This window comes from Euwallacea fornicatus, chromosome 9 (genome assembly GCF_040115645.1).
Source record: "Euwallacea fornicatus isolate EFF26 chromosome 9, ASM4011564v1, whole genome shotgun sequence".
Classification (NCBI taxonomy): Eukaryota; Metazoa; Arthropoda; class Insecta; order Coleoptera; family Curculionidae; genus Euwallacea; species Euwallacea fornicatus.
The window spans coordinates 2,142,075-2,160,379 of record NC_089549.1 but is presented as its reverse complement, the minus strand read 5'-3'; the positions used below and the strand labels follow the sequence as shown (position 1 = coordinate 2,160,379).

At 36.6% G+C, this 18,305-nt stretch overlaps 1 protein-coding gene across 3 annotated transcripts in view; it reads right to left on the bottom strand.

The window, feature by feature from the left end:
* The window catches only part of LOC136341022 (ras-related and estrogen-regulated growth inhibitor), a 44,439-nt gene that overhangs the window by 21,722 nt on the left and 4,412 nt on the right, over positions 1-18,305 (bottom strand). Inside the window, exons 1-6 of one of the 3 annotated variants that reach the window (XM_066285586.1) lie at positions 11,949-12,757; positions 11,818-11,897; positions 11,599-11,758; positions 11,289-11,543; positions 11,016-11,231; positions 4,723-4,838 (exon numbers count right to left, since the gene is read on the bottom strand). In XM_066285586.1, coding sequence (XP_066141683.1) covers positions 4,723-4,828 — 106 coding nt within the window. In that variant the 5' untranslated portion in view covers positions 4,829-4,838; positions 11,016-11,231; positions 11,289-11,543; ... (1 more) ...; positions 11,818-11,897; positions 11,949-12,757. Of the gene's footprint in view, positions 1-4,722; positions 4,839-11,015; positions 11,232-11,288; positions 11,544-11,598; positions 11,759-11,817; positions 11,898-11,948; positions 12,758-18,305 lie in introns of those variants that run through there. The other 2 variants (XM_066285588.1, XM_066285587.1) reach the window with 2 other exon arrangements.

The following is an 18,305-nucleotide window of genomic DNA, read 5'->3' as shown; positions in this document are numbered from 1 at the left end:
AGCACCCACTGCTTTCCTATTTTCGACTGAACTTTATTAAGAAATCGTCTTAAGTTGAATGGTGAACTTCAGTATCCGCAAAATCATTGAAAATGAGGGGACCATCAACAAATAATAAAGAAAAAATAAAGCTGATATGTCCCTGGGTGCTAATTCAATTGAGTTCCTGATGAAACTTGACAAAAATATTCAGATCAATTAGTGTTCTTCACGAAGAGCAATTTGAGCAGAGGAGACAGGAAAGAATAACGATCACTCGTATGATCTTTTCAATGAAAATTGTGTGATATTTTCGATTGAATTTTAGAAAATCTTCCATTTTCAATTTAATTTTCGAATTAATCCACGGCAGAACGAATATTCTATTGGTAATGAAGAAACTGCAAAAAAAGTGCCTGCGATCTCTCACGTTGATTTTTCAATTTAAATACTTCTTGTTAGAATGTCTAGCCTGAGTTAGATGGGAAAAGCTAGTACAAACAAAATAATTGGAAATGTTAGGATGAAACAGATAATTGGGATTAATAGACTGATATAAGACTAAAATCTCTCTACGAGATTTTTTGACAAAAGAAGAAATTGACCTTTAAGAGAAATATTACCAGTTTTCCCACTTTCTCAGCTCAACTGGCAATAGTTCACGCCAGACCCATCGTCCAGGTAAAAATTCAAAACAAAAAAATGCAATCTCTTTCATGCACCTGGAAATTTTGAGTTTCATAAAAATCCTTGGAAATATCAAATTGGGAGCTTTCAATGGAATTTTAAAAAATCTAGTATGAATTCAAAACACGTGGCATTTCAAAAAGCCGGAAGAACATGGAGAGCTGATTTATAGGGATTTATTTTTTCTCATTTCTTTCCCGCCTTTGTGAATGTAAATCGTCCATAACGGTTTCTACAAATTTAGAGCTTTCATTAATCTTTTCAATAAATCCACAGAGAGTGGCTTTAGTCTAAACCAGACTTATTTTCTAGATTAGCGAGGTACATTTAAAGTTCAGTCATTTGAGATTCTTGACTCTAAGTACATTAAATTTAAATTTATTATAGTTATTAAGAAATACAAAGGCCAATTCTGTTAGTTTAAACGCAACGCATCTCTTGTAGCTTAAAAACGCAGGTCTGGTGCTTTATAAGGAAAATTTAAAATAAGCATAGTTAGTACCAAAAAGTTGAGAATTTTTGGAAAATCAAGGAAATCTGAACTTTCTTTGAGATTTTAAAAATAATTTAGGCGTTAATTGAGAGTGGTTCCTGATCCAGAATCGGGAAAAAATATATTTGAGGTCACATTAAGTGAGTTCCTATAATTTCAGGGGATCGATTTTCCATTTAATTTCTAGAAACTTAAAATTCACTGCAGCACCAGCTTAAAAGAGTTAATTTGAAGCTATGTATTGTAGCCTCGAAATGAATAAAAATGAGACGTTTCATTGGATTTTTCAAAGGAATTTACAGGATTGTAGAATTTAAAGCGGTCGCCTTTCCATGTTCAGGAAGAACGCTTGAAGTGATCTGTTATCACCTCCGTTTCTGCAATTCTAGGAAATTAAGAATGCATTGAAATTTAGAAAAAAATTGTGAAAGAAAGAGACTGGATTTTTAGGCTCTATTATTTTTAGCTCCAGGGCGCACGCTTACAGTTTGAAAAGAATTCCTATCTGGAAAACTAACAGAATTGCAACTTTCATGAGAATTTGAAAAATTCTGTAGAGCCGGAAAATTGGGATTTTTTTTCAAGAAACACAACATTTCATAGTAAAGTATTTCTTACTGTCTTCACTTGAAGGTCTGATATATTGGAATTTAGAGCTGGATGACATCATCTTCTCAGTTACTGTGAATGTGATGCTGTCTTTTGAAATTTACCACGAAACTAGGAGTTAATCATTACAGACCTCTTTCGTTACAGAGCTACTTGACGAACAACTTTCTGGAATCTTTTAGGCCATTTAAGCAAAAATTTGTAAGCAGGTCTGCGGGGCGACCATTACATTAACTGTAACAGCAGGGGAGGTTAGAAGAGAATTTGTAACGAAAACCGACAGGAACAACTGCTTTGAGAAGTAACATCATCACAAATGTTAGAATCTGCATTACTATTGAAGCTGATTTTCTTACGCATTTTCTTACGAATCTGTAGAACGTCATTTTACACTACAATTATAACTTACAATTACTCATGCAGCAGCGCACACCATGCATGAGTGACCGTAAGCGTGCCATACTGCATACGTACTGCTTGCATGCAACCATGCAATGAATGCCAACATATCATACGCTATTCTATTTTTATTGAAGTGACCCTGTTATCCAACTCTTAAGGAGGTTTTCTTAAGATTTGTGCCTGTAATCCATATAAATGTTGAAAACATAGTAATAGCCATAGGCTACCCAAAAAATGCAACAAAAAATGTCTAGATACCTGATAAACGGTCCACTGGTCTAATATACAAGGTGATTTTTCAGCTCACTAACAGAGTGAAGCGGCTAAAAGAATGAAACAATTTTAAGAAAAAAAAAGATTTTCTGCATGTTGCTCAAAATTGCGCAAATGAGACACTTAAAACTAAAAAACTTCATAGCAGCTGCCCAAAATGTCCTGATGATGAATATTTCACCCGAACAAACCTCTCTGGACGATTTCCTATATCATCAGCAACCATCTGCATTCTATTTAACAACTGCTCTTACATGTTGGTACACAACTAGTTTCGTATTACCTCATAAATGGAAATCCAAAGGGTGTAAATCGGGAGATCGCGCGTGCCCGCGAAACTGAACCGGCATTACCAATCCAATTATTTCCAAATGATCGTTTGACCACGTGACAACTGCTTCTCCCCAATGGGGTGGTGCACCATCATGCCGGTACCAGATATTTTGAATTGCATTAAGAGGCACATCCTCATCGAGTGAACCAAAAGTGCATTACCCAAAAAAATTCTGTAAGCATTTAAGCGTTTATCAAGTACATTCAAGTCTGGTAAATTGTTGTTAAAAATTCCGCCCCAAACGTTGATCCTAAGACGTTGCTATTATCGAATAGCTTTTGCTGAGGCAGGATTACCCGTTTACCTTCACTTTGTCAGTGAGCTGAAAATCACCTCATATTGAAAACTTTAAAATATCTTGCTAATAGTAAATTTCAATGTTCCTTCATATAAAGTTTTTTTGGAACAAAGGGCCCTAATCAATGTTTGTCTTTTTGTTAGTACTTAATCAAGAATTTATTTAGTCACCTATTAGGCCTCCCAAGTAAAATCTATTTTTGCAAACACCTAACGATTTCCGATTATTTCTGAACGTGAGTTCAGTGTAACATAGCAGGACCATGTGCAACATCACAGGGCCATCTGCATCTCCATATGGTCACCTGTATTTCTTCGCATTTCGTGTTTTCCGCATATTATCTCAAATTAGGATGCTCGGCATCATGGAAAACTGAAGCCCAATAGGATCCAAGGATGATGGACTTGCTGTGGTTTCGATTTTGACCATTCAGCAATGTTTGGAACCACTGTAATCGCAATACATATTTATTTCCGACCCATTTTTTGTGACCTACCGTGATGACTAATTTCTTCGGTATTTATGTGTGCACGGTTACAGTGTTCAGGTTAGTTCAGGTTAGTTCGATGCGAAAGAGACTTTCTTCGTGCTAAAATCGCAACTTAATCGAGTGGCAAATAGCTACCAAATGCTAAAAAAAAACTTAGTTGAATTGAAAACATTGATGTTGAACATTGATTGTTGAATTGAGACAAAATCTCCTCTTTTTGCATGTATTTAATAACTTGTTCGGGGCGGTACTAAATTGCTCGCCTTGTGCAAACGGGACATTAGCGGCTAGCTGCCACTGGACTAAATTCCTGACCCACCATGAACCGCGTATAGGAATTTTTGATAGGAAGGAAAGAAGAAACGTCATTGCAAGCATCCAGGAGTGCGGTCCTGGAATTCTACCACATCTAGAAAAAGGTATCTACAAGAAGGCCAATCTAACAATTTTTCAGAGACATTCAGTATATGGAAAAGTGATGCATGTTCTACTTGTAACTAGAATTGAAAGCCGTCTCCTTTTTAAGTAAATGATTTACAATGCATTTCGCGAGTGTTCCCGTTCTGATCTTATATTTATCCCTATGACATCCGCATCTCAATTCCAGTTATTATTCACATCACGCTGGAAACAAAATTGAAAAGTATTAAAATTGGACAATTTGTTTTGAATGGATTTCAATAACACTAGCGGGGACAAGCTGCGTATTTCAGTCCTGTTTAACTGTCCTGGAAAACTTTTAATAAAACTGACACACGCGGACAAGCTGAAAAAATCTTTCGATTAGTAATGTAACCAGGCCGAAGAATTTAATTTAGTTTCGTCATCTGCATGTGGAATAAACAAATCCGAAAAAAGTTCAGAAATGCAGTGGCAAATGTGCGGGAAAGTTCTTCATTAACGTGCGGAAAATTCGCTTGCAATCAAATGATTGAATTGTTACAAAGCGCTGATTTTGGCATTGTAATCCTGCGAGTACCAGTCGCAAATATCAAAACTTTGCTTAAACGAAACATCGTTAGGTAAGATGACAGTGGTAAGAAACACCCTTGAGATCCTAAGTAATTAGTTTGAGAACTTTCATCGAATGGTTGATGTGGTTGTCCAACTTTTTCGAGCTTCTCTCATGAATTTGTTAAGCTTACGGTTGCCCTTACCTGACTTTCCAACTCCAGCTTGACCTAATATCATAACTTTCAAAGTTTTCGGCCGCGGATAAAGTCCCAATTTAGCTAAGGATAATTTGGGCGAAGTAACGTTCATTTTATTTCATCTGAAATAAAAAAAAAATTATTCAACTTCCACTCGACATGAAAACCCAGCGGCAGCTTAGTGTAACAATAGATTGCTAAATTAGCCCTAATAGCTATAAATTCCTTTGCGAAATAGTACGGTTCTCGGTAGATCTCCGATTCCCAATAACACATTTCCCAAAATCGTATTTAATTCTATTTATTTAAGTATAAAAATCTACTAGAAACTACTTTTCCTCAAATTACTGTCTGATATTTATGTAGTGGGTATTGGAAACGATGCACTCGTTATGTGTCTTGGAGGCCTAGATAAAGCTGTAAGGCGGCGGTAAAATTACAAACACTGCATTGATTACATGACAAGGTTGAGTCATGGATTTGTAAGAATTGTAATAATTACTTAAGGGAGAGAACTCGTGTCAGCCTTAAAGGATCTGCTGCACCAATCTCGCCCTTAGGGCCACAGAATATAGATAGAAAATTTGCAAATTCTCAAATTATACCAGTTTTCTCGTTCAGTTAAACATTTTGTCTGAACTTTAAAATCGTAGCAACAAAACAATTTCTCTCTCTGTTCTATATTTAAAGCGGATTCCGATTTGTAAAGTATTTCTTATTTCACTTCTTGCGTTTTATCCCAGTACGAAGATTGGGATTTCAAAAAGTTCAAAGAGAAATCCTGAACTTAGAAGATTAACTTTAAAGTCCAGACGATGATGAAAATCTAATAATTCAAAATATCGAATATTCAAATGCCAATTTTGCCCGAAACTGGTATCCAAATTAGCGGGTAAAAGCCAGCTGGGGCGCATTGGTAAACTGGATGGAACCACTGAATGGAAAGTGAAAATGCCATTTTGCACGCCATTTGCTTTTATTCATCTTAATTTTTTTGATAATTTTTTATACTAGTAACTTTGAAATAAGTTATATCAGCTTGCTTGAGTTGCCTTCTTCGTCTTAAGTCCCGAGTAACAGGCTCGTTCTAAAATTCTTCCAGCAGGATTGACTGTTTCGATTTAGTCGTCAGAATGATCTCCTTTTTGTATTTGAATTCTTTTAAAGTAAAATGTGTTCTTCCCTAAAAATCCTGAAAACAAAACACATTTGAAACCCCTTTGCGCCAATGCCTTTTATACAGGTTTGTGCTAGAGGTTTTTTTATACATCACGACCCTCCAATTAATTTAGAATTAACCAGAGCAGTCAGATGAACTAATTTATCTCCCAAAAAACCAACATCCACAAATGCTTTTTCTAGCTACGTATACATATATGTAATCCCGCACTGATGGTTGATTCTCCTGTATAATTCACGTTTAACACCAAAGGCTAATCATAGAAGAGCTTTTTATAGCTTTTGCGGTGGCAGGTCTAGTTAGGTGAAAACTAGGTAGGTGCTATTTTCGTCTGAATATCTAATCTACCCTCTGGCTCAAATTGAGAACCTATTGTCAACCACCCTCACTACCGATTAGCTCCCAGGTCGGGTCTACGGCAGATGTAACTTTAGTTTAAATAAAAAACGAATATCGGAGCAACTAAAAGTGTGAAAATAATTGATAAGTTTTTCTTGCCAAAAATTTTAAAATTTCCCCAATAATCGCCAATAAAACTGATTAAGCTGCAACGAATCTCCCTCCAGTTTCATATTAAGGATTAATCGCATAAAAGGAATGAATGGAGAGGGGGCAAACTAAATACACAATTTTCCTTTCGAACTGAAAATAAAGATAAAAGTCACAACTTCTTTACAAAAGCTCTTCTTCCTAATATTTATTCTGTAAAATTATTATTTACGGTCTTCAACATACATACATTTGTGTATGTATATGTGTACAGCAAAGTGCATGTAGATATTACAAGGCTGATAAACGATCATGGAAAACTGGAAACATTTTCTCATAATTACATCAATCAAATTCTGTATTTACACGATAAATCTGGTCTTTTTTGGGTTAATGTTATTTATGAGCTACATAAAGTCAAAAGCAAGCAATGCATTCACTGTTTGATTTAATGGATGCCAGGTCCATTGTGTTGAAGACATTAATGAAAAAAAAAACATGTTTGAGTTATTTCGCAAATTATGTGGAACGCTGAAAACAATCCTGAATTAACCTGGATTTGTTATTTCCTTCGCCATAAGTATGTGCAGCTAAGTACGGCCTTCTAACACGCCTGATTTAACCTTCGTTGAATCGCTAAATCTAAATGTGCAATTTCAAACGTGAAGGAATGTTTCCTTGAAAATTCACGAGGAAAAAAAATATAGTTTTACATGCTTTAATTTTTGGCTAAAATGGGTTTTGCACGATAAAATGGTTTTGTTAAAGAATCAACAGTGATCCGTGTTTTCTCAAGCTACGTTTTTTCCTGCCTGATCCTGGATGTTACTACTTTAAATCTCACTAAATCACTTCATTTTTAAAGTATTCGTTCCATGATAAATCTTCATCATTCAAGAAAGTTTGCTGCCGCAGAGCACTTAATACAACTTTTGTGTGTGTTAACGCATTAGCAAGCTATTAAATTCAACTTTAAAATGTATTTTAGACTAGAAATTATAGAACATATGGCAGCATTCAAAAACTGAAATTTTTAAAAAACATTTTTGGGTAGATAAAATTAAAAATAATTGGCACTTTACCATTGAAATTTTCCTTTTTTCCTTCCCAGAAGCAAGGATTTTTGATATTAAACTGCAATCTTAACATGTGATACGTCATTGGAAGAGAAAAAACTGAATTCGAATCTGTTAAAATTCAAGACTATAGGAGACCAAGTTGATGACGGCGACCGAGAATCGAAACGCCGGATTTCAAATATGGCACTGCAGCGACGTAAATAGGAAAACTTGTTTTGATGCAGTGTCAATCATTTCGAATTAAAAAAATAATAATAACCTTTTTGGAAAATTTCAGTTTTTCCCGAATACTTCCGAAAATCATGAGAATTTTTGAAGTTATAAAACGGCATATTCTCAAACTCGAAATTGCGCAACTTTTCCTCAAACATGTTTCCGTTTGATGTAACCGGCCGTAATGTGATTTAATTCACTTTCCTTCTAGAATTTAAAATTTAAACCATTTGGAAATAAATTAACTCGGGTCCGAGCTAAATTTAATCCCCAATTGGAATTCACCGGCCGTACTTTATTGGGCCTTGGTCCCGTAAATCTAAAAGGCTTTGCTGAAAGTTTCGTCTCAAGATGATTTATGCAAAAGTCAAAATTTATTCTGAAAATTCAATTTTAATTACTTCTGAAATCGCTTTTGTGGGCTTTTGAAAAGTTGCCTAAAAAAGTTTTCTATCGCGCACCTTCGCCTTGGCGAGCAAACGGCTGCGAAGTGGATCTCCAATCCGGATACGTTCGGTATGTCTCAGGAGAATTGTCAATTTATCGCTTTACTTTGTTGAAGGAGTTGTTGACGGGAACGTTCGCCCTTTAGTGAACGCTCAGACGAAAAACTCTCGCTAAATTTCTAGTGAAAAATCTATCACCGTCGTCAGACAAAAACGAAAATTAACATAACTAAATCGCATTTATGTAAATTTTCGCAAGACGAAAAAAACCATTCCTGAATTAACGAAAATTGAGTTTTTATTATAAACAAATTTTGAATTTTGCATAGAGCAACTTAAGGCCAAACTTCCAGCAAAGCTTTTTAGATTTACGGTGGAGAGACCCAATAAACTACGGCCAGCGAATCCCAATTGGGGATTAAATTTAGCTCGGACCAGAGTTAATTTATTTCCCAAGGGCTTAAATTCTAATTTCCAGATAAAAAAAAGTGGATTAAATCACATTACAGTCAGTTAGATCAAACGGAAACGGTCCATGAATATTGCTTAGCGTGTGACGAATCCCGAGTTGAATACTCCCATTGGCTCGAGTTCTATGGAACATAGTTTCTAGTCTAATTTACATCTCAAAATTAAATTATCTGGCTGGTTAATGAATTAACAGACACAAAAGCTGTATCAAGTGCTGCTTGTAATATTTGTTGTTGAATGTTGAAAATTTATTGGATGAGGAACGAGGTGAAACCATAAAACTGGAGATCAAGCCAGAGTAAAAATTTCAGCCTGAAGAAAGATGGAAAAAACTCTAGGTTTTGCAAATAAGATTTTATGATAAAATAAATTCCATTTGGGCCTGAAATTAAAACACACAATATGTTACTTATGTGTCTTGCTGGTGGAAGCTGTGCTTCATGGTGCTTTTTACAAAGGAAATAGCAATCGTGCAAACTTAATTTATTGAAAAAATTAAGTTGAGGTAAACTTTTACCTTAATATGTTTCTTTCGACTAAAGACTTTAATACACTGAAGCCGGCACCTACAAAAGCGAAAAATGAGCGATTTCCCTCTAACTTTATGAGACTCATAATTGACATTCACCGAGAAAAAAAAAACGATTTTTCGTACTAATATATGATCAAATACTCTGTCCTGACGCTCATTTAACCAATTTTAGTCATCTCCACTTTCGTTAATAATTAGTGTTGCATACTCGTCCTTGTCACAAGATATATTTCTATGCCTTTCACGATTATTTAGATCCCTGTGACGTCCTTTCTTATTCAGGCCCCCCCATATCTGTAACTTATTAAAATCGGTTAATAATTCAGCAAATTACTATCAAAAGCTTTCGGCACGATATATACTGAGTTTCATATGAAATGAGCCACTCAGCAATAGTAATAAGCATCAGAGACACCTGAAACAAGCACAATTGCAACTGCTGCTTTGCCCTGCGCGGTCACCAGACTTATTACCTATCGAACGTCTTTGGTACACGATGAGTCGTCCTCTTCGAAATTTATCGAAGCGCCCAAACGATTTGTTTGACCCACGATACCACCTTGAGGTAGCATGGAATGAAACATCCCAGGAGCATATTGACCATTGGTTCAAAGCATGCCGCGAAGAGACTTAACTTTTTAATTATTAATCGATGTTTTTTTACTGAAATTCTGATCATTTGAGGTTTTTTATGAGGCATAATTTTGCCAAAATTACAAGACTTAATTATTATTGTTATTATTCGATGGTGGAGTTTATATGAAAGTGAGTATAGTAATATGTTGGACAAAGACAAATTGGTGCAGAAGCCAGTAGACAGAAGGGGATTATGTTGATTTCTCGACATACGTGAGGGGTTAATATCTACAGGAAACCCAAGAGAAAAATAACTTGGGAAAGAAATCCAATTTCAATTATCACACCATCACTTCAATGTTGCCTGAAAGAGCTAATAACAATATGTTATTATTTTTGAAAACGAAATATTGAACCTTTTCGGATATCTCAGCAACCACTAGAGATTTCTCAATAACGAAATCAAATTTTATTGAGCCGGTAACTGCGCAACGTTGTCCTAGTAACCGACATTTAAAACACCCTGTATCAAATCTGCTTTATTGATTTATTTAATAATGCTTTTGGAGATAAGTAATATCCAGCTAATCTGGCAGTACCTCAACTCGCATGTTTACTACGAAGGCAATTTGTAACGTTTTTTCACTACAAGTTTGGATGTCGCGATGGATTTTCCCTTCTGGGATTATTATCGGCGTTTTTTTTTAGTGATTTATTATTGAATGAGAAATAAAATAATATACGTGAGACAAATTATCATACTTAAATGAGAGTTAAAGAGCAACGTGTAAAATTTGAACAAGATCTTTGTTGCGGGCAAACTGCGATTATTGGAAAATTTTAAGTAACCTTTTCATCAACTAAAAGGAGATCAAACGAAAATGCAACAAAACCTATAAAGCACAATATGTGTGCTGATGAAACCACCCCTCAAAATCATTTTTGTTGCACTTTTATTAAGCCACCCTGTTTGCACCAGCAAATTGGAATATCATCAAAAATCAGCTCATTTATCGGCCAGTTTAAATCATGACTTAAGGCAGTGCCGCATTAAAGAGTAAATTACTAAACGGCCCGAGAAAAAGTGGATAAGGCCAAAGAAGAAACCACACGCTCTATTAAAATGTGCGAATGACAAAGAAGTAAAAAATGTATAATAATTTTTTTAATTAATTTGTTAAAGGTTTTACGTGTGTGCGAGAATCCCATAAAGGTCTTTGATCAAACACGTATACAGGATGTTTGATAAAACGATAGAAAGGTTTAAATCGGAGGTACACGGGGTCATTTTCTGTTTATATAACCATATTTACCCATATCCCATATATAGGTTATGCTCCTCTATTCTGCCCTCCATCCTCTCTCCCCTTGGTCGACATTTCAAAATCGATAACATTTTATATAAGGATAAATATGGTTGTACAGGGTAATTCAAATTCGCTGCTCGCCATTGGGATCTCGAAAATCATGAAAGATAAGCGGTCGCTTAAATTGGCACAAAGTCACGCGTTTTCCAGCTTTCTTCAATGCTGAATAAATTGAATAGAATTACCTTGTATAGATTCAATGCGACCCAGTCTATTTACCATTCAAATCTTTCTACCTCCCTGTTCTAAACACGCTGTATATTTCCCCATGAAGAACCGATAAGAGAGTAAATTTTGATTTAAACTGAGCGCAATGAACTACCCGTTCTTGATTAGTAAATCGTTTATTCAAAACATGCAGTTGCTAGAGCTCCTCTCTAAATGAGAGTTTCGCAAAGGTCCTCCTCCGTCTCCTTCGATACCAGAGATTTGCAGATAACTGCAGGGTTCTCATAATTAAAATGACTTTCAGCCCTTAAAAACATAATATTACTCTATGTAAATTTAACAGGATATGTAGGGTAGGTACCTAGACCAATGGATATCAGGAACAGTGCCATCCAAGGTAAGCCGGTTGAGTACCTTGTAGCGTTTAAAACAGTCATCATTCGTCGTAAACTGTTGCAATGGTTGAAATATAGACCATACAAGATAACTATAACCCACGGGAAGACTAATTCGATGTGTTTCTGAAATTTAACCTTTTTGAAAATACTCTTTTTTGGCGGGATTTTCTGAAAACATTTACCCTGGCGAGACCTTTGTGCATCATCCAAGTTGCGACCATTGTAAGCATCACCTCCTGTATGTTAAAGGATATGAAGACACCTTTGGAAATCGATTGTTATTTGGTTATTGAAGGAAATCAGAAAGTGGTACCTTGGAGGTTTCTCGTGAATTGAACTTTGGAAGCGCAGAAGATGGCTTGGAATAACCAGAGAGAAGTGATCAGGAGGATGGGAGATTCGGATTCTGCAGGTTTCGGGTTTGCACCCTTTTGGCCGATTTCGTCTGCTGAGGGGAATTCTTCCACAGCCACTGTTCCCGAACTCATTTTGAATTTCGACATTTTGGTAATTTACGCGTAAACGCAACTTTTTCGTAATTTTGAAGTTGAGTGTCATTAGATCGTCGGTGAAAGTAGTACCGGTTTTTGTCTTGTTTAAGCCAGGTACTTCAATTGCGTACCCAAAGGTACGAAACTTTCTACCTGGCCAGCCCCCTTCCCTTCCATCATCGGAAAATGAGAAACAAAATAGTTTTTTCCAGCGACGAGGTACTTGAAACTTGCTCTGTGATTGGTTCTCTCAACCTCCACTCTCTCCATACGACAACAGCGCATGTTGAGTTTAATCAGCAGTTCCCCATATGTTCGGTCCCATGGAAGGGTCCAATGTAGAACGTTCAGGGTAGAGGAATGGAATGTGCGATGCTGCTTGAAGTACCAAAAGAAGCTGAACATGCACAAAGCATAATTGATTATTTTCTCAGTCTAGCCAAGTTTGAAATAAAGATGTATGATTCCAGTCTAAATTGGTAAAGGTAACAAGTAGTTTGCACAATGTTAGGGCCGGGGTTTCCAATGATCAAGTTAAAAATCAAGTTGATTTTCCTCGTAATGACGAAGAAGACACAACTAAACCACCATCACGTCGATGATGAAATAAGATCCCCATCGACGCTCCTTTCGGAAGCATTAAATGATGGTGAAACTTCTGGTACTAATCGTGCGTTGAGAAATCATTTGGGATACCAAAAAGAGAAAAACTGAAAATGAAAAAGTCGAAAGAATTATTAAATAATGTGGATAAAAATTATGAAGACCCAGCATTTTTCCTTCTCTTTTGTTCCATGTTACAAACTACTACCTGAAGACAAACTGTTGTTTCGAGTAAGAGTTCAGCTGTTGCTCATAGAAAGTGCTTATGGACGAAATAGATAACAAACTGTCCAAGAACTAGTAAAAATGATTGGTGATATGTTTTATGTAGATACGTAACATATAACAAAATTAACTGTACCTTTCTTGTTATCTGAGTGTTACTACAAGTTTTTCATCTGCGTTCATGGGCTGTTTATGAAAGTTGGAACATTGTCGTCTTTCGATTCTTAGCTCACTAAGCTGCAAGATGTAGCGAAACGGAAACTGGGTAATTCTTTAGTATTTATAACATCGATCCGGATATCCTTTAAGCTGCTGATATGCTTTAAGCTTAAATGGAAGAATTCACCATTGATTTACTGAACGCATCTTCCACCTTCCTTTGCCGCCAAAAGCCAACACATCGAGGAATTTGGCGAGTCACTGTCACTATGTAAATCACACAACATTTTTACTACCCCTCTGTTTATAGGAAACTATGCAAATTAATTACGATAAACGGCGATGCAAACTTCTTTACTATGTTAATCAGCAAATATTCTATTCCACGCGTCGAGGTGCGATGCTTCACTATGCTTTTAACCAAGCACATGCTGAAAGTGATACTTTACCGCACACTGATTGCAGTTACACGAACCGCTTAAAGCTGCGTCCGGTCAGCTATCGCGTGTGGTAATAGTTATTTAGTTGGGGAAGCAGTTGAGGACAGGAAAGTTACTTTCCGCATGCGAGTGCTACTTCAATATTTATAGAGAAACTACAATTCAGGTTTGAGTAACTGATCCGAAGGGTACTTTTAGGGCATTTCATAGAGTAATTTTACTCCAGTTGTGAAAAGTATTCCAACACGTTTATTACTTTCATAAATTCGTCATTAAAAAAAATACTTAAACACTTTTAATGTTCTTTTATAAAGGCGTTTAAAGCATTATTTCTGATGTTCAAATTTTTTCACCCCTATCTAGCTACCCCTACTAACTTTTGATTTAAAAATGGAAAAGAGCCCATTGTTGTATATCAAATCAAAGCTAATGGCATAAAGGATACAACGGTATACTTTAAAGTCAAGTCAGATTTATAGTTTCTTTAAAAACAAGTAGCCAACAATATATGGTTCGAACAAGATGATGCAGCATCACATTATGCTACAGCTACCAAAGAGTATATTGATGAGATTTTCCCTGGAAGATGGTTCGGTTGAAGAGACGCAATAGAATGGCCGCCACGATGTTCAAGTTTTACACCTCTCGATTTTTTTTTGGGTGGTCGCTTAAAGGGTCCTGTTGACAAAAACAGACCAGAAAATTTTATCCGATTTACGTCTTTGATTTCAAATAGAATTAGAATTAATAACCGAAACAACACTGAATAATACATAAAAGAGTTCGAGGAACCAATGAGTTATTGCCAACTAGTCAGGCTACGCCCTTCTAATTCTGCGGGGCGATAGAAGCATTGCCCCCAAATTCAATATATTCAGACTAACGCGTGAATGATTGGTTGACCTCAAGTTTACCATCAAATTTATTATTCTATTGTTAGTATTAAACCCTCTATATATGTACTGCGTGACACGGAAAAGAGAACACCTCGTAAAAATGGTTCTATTTAAATAATTTTTGGTATACATGTTTCTTAAGCCAAAACAAATACTTTAATAAAAAATTGAACAAATTTAATTGTTAAAAAAAAAAAAAATGTCGGTCCTCCGCGGTGTTATACATTCTTGTACACGTCTAGACATGGATCTAATGAGGTGATTGATGTCCTCTTGAGGGATTTCATTCCAGACTAACTAGACAGAATAACATTGCGCCGCTAGGGGGTTGTGGGGGATGGGGTAAATTACGCAACCTTCTACCTACAATATCCCACACACGTTCAATCGGCAAGAGATCTGGAGAACGAGGTCACCAAGATAGCAAATTGAGTGCATTTTGTTGAAAGAAGCCCATAGTCACTCTAGACACATGTGATCTTGCTGGAAAACTGGATTAACAAGAGTTTCCAGATAAGGCTCAAGATGAGGTTCCAGGACTTCTTAAATGTACCGTTGGGGTATCACACTGCCTCCAACGAACAGTAAAGGTGACCTGCTAGCATATGAAATAGCACCTCAAATCAGTACCCTGACAGTCTGATGGCATGCCTCTGTATTGTAAACTGCTGATACCGTCTTTCACCCCATCTTCTTCTTACTTTTGACCGACCATCATGCATACCCAAACGAAGTCTGGATTCGTCACTAAACACGACATTATCCCATTCCAGATTCTAATGTATCCGTTCTCTGCACCACTGCAGTCGATTTTGATGATGATTTAAGGTGAAAGGCAACACAAGATGGGTAGAAAATCAATCCAAAACTTCTTATCCGGCGACACATGGTTCGAACCCTAATGGGCCTTCCATAGTCAGCAAATCACTGATCCGCCAGCGTCCTCGAGGAGACGAACCCGTCTTTTAGGACCACAATTCGAAGGCGGCGATCTTGGCGTTCTGTAGTTTTTAGGGATCTTCCAGTACTCCTTCTTCTGCTTATTTGCTCTTTTTGGAACCATGCCTGACAACATCTCACTATAGTGTTTGTACCACGGTTCAATCTAATGGCGATTTCCCTAAATGATCAACCAGTCTCTCGTAGACCCACTATTCGACCTCTCTGAAACTCGGCAGGAAACTTCAACAAAGGCATATTCGATTCGTCTAAAAGTACGTTTTAAGTAAACTATACACCAATAAATAATATTTTTTGCAGTCCTATTATTGATATTTTACTACAATTTTTTTAGTTAAAAAAAAAACTAAAATTCCTGATAACGCGTAATTACATTGTTGAATGTGGCTGAAAATTTAATTGTTTTTTATGTTCTCATGTACAAACATGCATACCAAAAATTATTTAAATAAAACCATTTTTACGGGGTGTTCTCTTTTCTATACCACGCAGCATAGGTATAATTCGTAAAAAAGAACTATCTGTTTTGTTGAATCAAATTTAGCACAAGTTGTCTTATTTCCAATGGTCTTTCTTGCCTCACCCTTCCCAGAGTCACTTAGCCACAGCAGGTTAGTATGGAAAAACAACCATGGAGTTCCTCAACGAATGGGCAACGAATGAAAACAATTTAGGTAATTCCATTAAATGGCAGAGCAGGTTGATTACATTTTTTTCTGGTCGTATATGTGTGTCCATGCTTCGAATACGCGCAAGCCTGATGAATCCAGCAAGTAGAAACACGTGTCGCCAGAGTGCCCAACGTCCTGTTTCCGTCCTATTTGAATTGCAAGTCCAATCATCTGCGCAAACACTTACTGAAGGCTTAGAAGCTAAACTCAAATTTAATGCTAGTAAGCTTTTAGAACTGACGGTATTGGACAAAGAGGTAAGTTTTCGATAAATGTTTGTTCGGATTTAAAAATGAAAATACCAAATTTTTCAGTAATTTTCAGAAAGTGACATCAATTCTGAGGTATGAAAGATATTTATGCCACGCTTAAGAACTGAAGACTGAGATACATCTTTTGCTCGCGAGGTCCTAAATCACACTTGTTCTTATTTTCGGTTTTAATGAGTCCTTCAGGGATTTTTCTAACCAACCAAGCAATTATTATCGATACTCAAACCCTCTTTACCAACTCTCCATTACCGATCCGATCGATATGGGGATTTCAACTTAGACCTACACCCAATGCTTTCAAGATAGGAGGCGGATGACTTTATCAGAAAATAAAATCCATTTTTCAAGAACTAGGCGATCCATTATTTCTCGAGAAAAATTCATCGTAAGGATACTATCATCATAAAAGCTATTGAAATCATCTGATGACTCTGCAATCGATACATTTTAGCGCTGAGAGGGACTTTAAGGGATATTATACCTTCGTTATTTTTTCCCGCCAACAACCACATGTGACATATGGCCAGATTATACCGATTCTCCAGGCGAACCCTGGACATATGAGATTAACATGGGAAATAGGTTTTTATTTCTTTGCGCCTGCGCGGTTTACCCAATTGAAAAACTTTTACATGGAATTCGTAGCACTCAAGACCGGCCACCATCCCGCCATATTTTCAATGTTCTAATTAGAGCCGTTTTGGTTCAACATGCAGCCAAGTTTCAAACATTTAAATGTCCCGCGGAACTGTCGAAAGCCACGATTGGTCAGATTAATCGGTGGTCTCTTCAAGAAAATGCTGCGATTGTTTTCCCAAACAATATTAAAGTTTTTTTTGTTCACCCTATATATTTGGTTTAATTTTAATATGCAGGTAGTGGTTTAATTTGTCTTCACTTTTCCTTTGTTGTACTTAAATTAAAGGTTAAATTTAAAAAAAAATCGTTTAACATGGGATTTTTACGTTTATGTTATTGGCGACGTTGCATTTGTTTAATTCTGACCTTGACTCTGACCAATCGTGGCGTCGAACGGTGACGCGGGACGTTCAAATTTTTGAAATTTAGAGACGTTTTGAGGCGAAACGGCTCTAATTAGAAGATTGAAAAATTGCAAAATTAAGCTCGGTCTTGATTAGTATATACCATTTATTCAGTTGGGTAATCCGTGCGGGCGCAAAAATAAAACCCAATTCCCATCTTAATCTCCTATATCCAGGGTTCGCCTGGACACCCGGTGTTTCCGGACACATCAGAAACTGTTAAATATAATAATTCAAATATTATAACACATCTACCTCGCGTGACAGTTCCGCAATTTACAGTAATCCACTACTTTAGGGAGGATTTACTGCAAACCCGTTACAAAGAGATTATCGGGATGAACGTAATCCCCAATATTCATCCCTCTAACGTGATTATTGTATCTCTACGTAACATAGTACAATCAATGGAGAATTTTGATTAAAGAGATACCAACATTGAATACCATAAATCCATTCTAGAGACGTCTTAGAATTGTGCCCCTCACAAAAACAATGAAACGTCTTAAGTGTTTCTACACCTAAGTCCCACGAGTAATCTGCACGTCGGAATTAATTAGGGCTAAATCCACCTCTGTTTACAAGTTTCACATGAAGAGGCTTCGGAAAACATTTCCCAGGGCCTCTGCCTTAAATCTCTAACCCTGAAGGAAGTTTTTGGGTCACATCTGGATACTGCTCGATTTAGTGCATTTTAGATTACAGTCTCAAACACCAACAATTTCATTCGGATGGGCAATTTCAACTTCACAAATAACGATTTCGTTTGGATGGACTGGAAATTCAATTGAGTAATAGAGTTCTTGTTAAATCGTTAAAGTAGAAAATACTAATACAGAGGAGCGCACCCACTTGGGGGGGGGTCCTCTATTTTGGGAAGTTCCATATTTAGGGATTTTTAACGTTATCG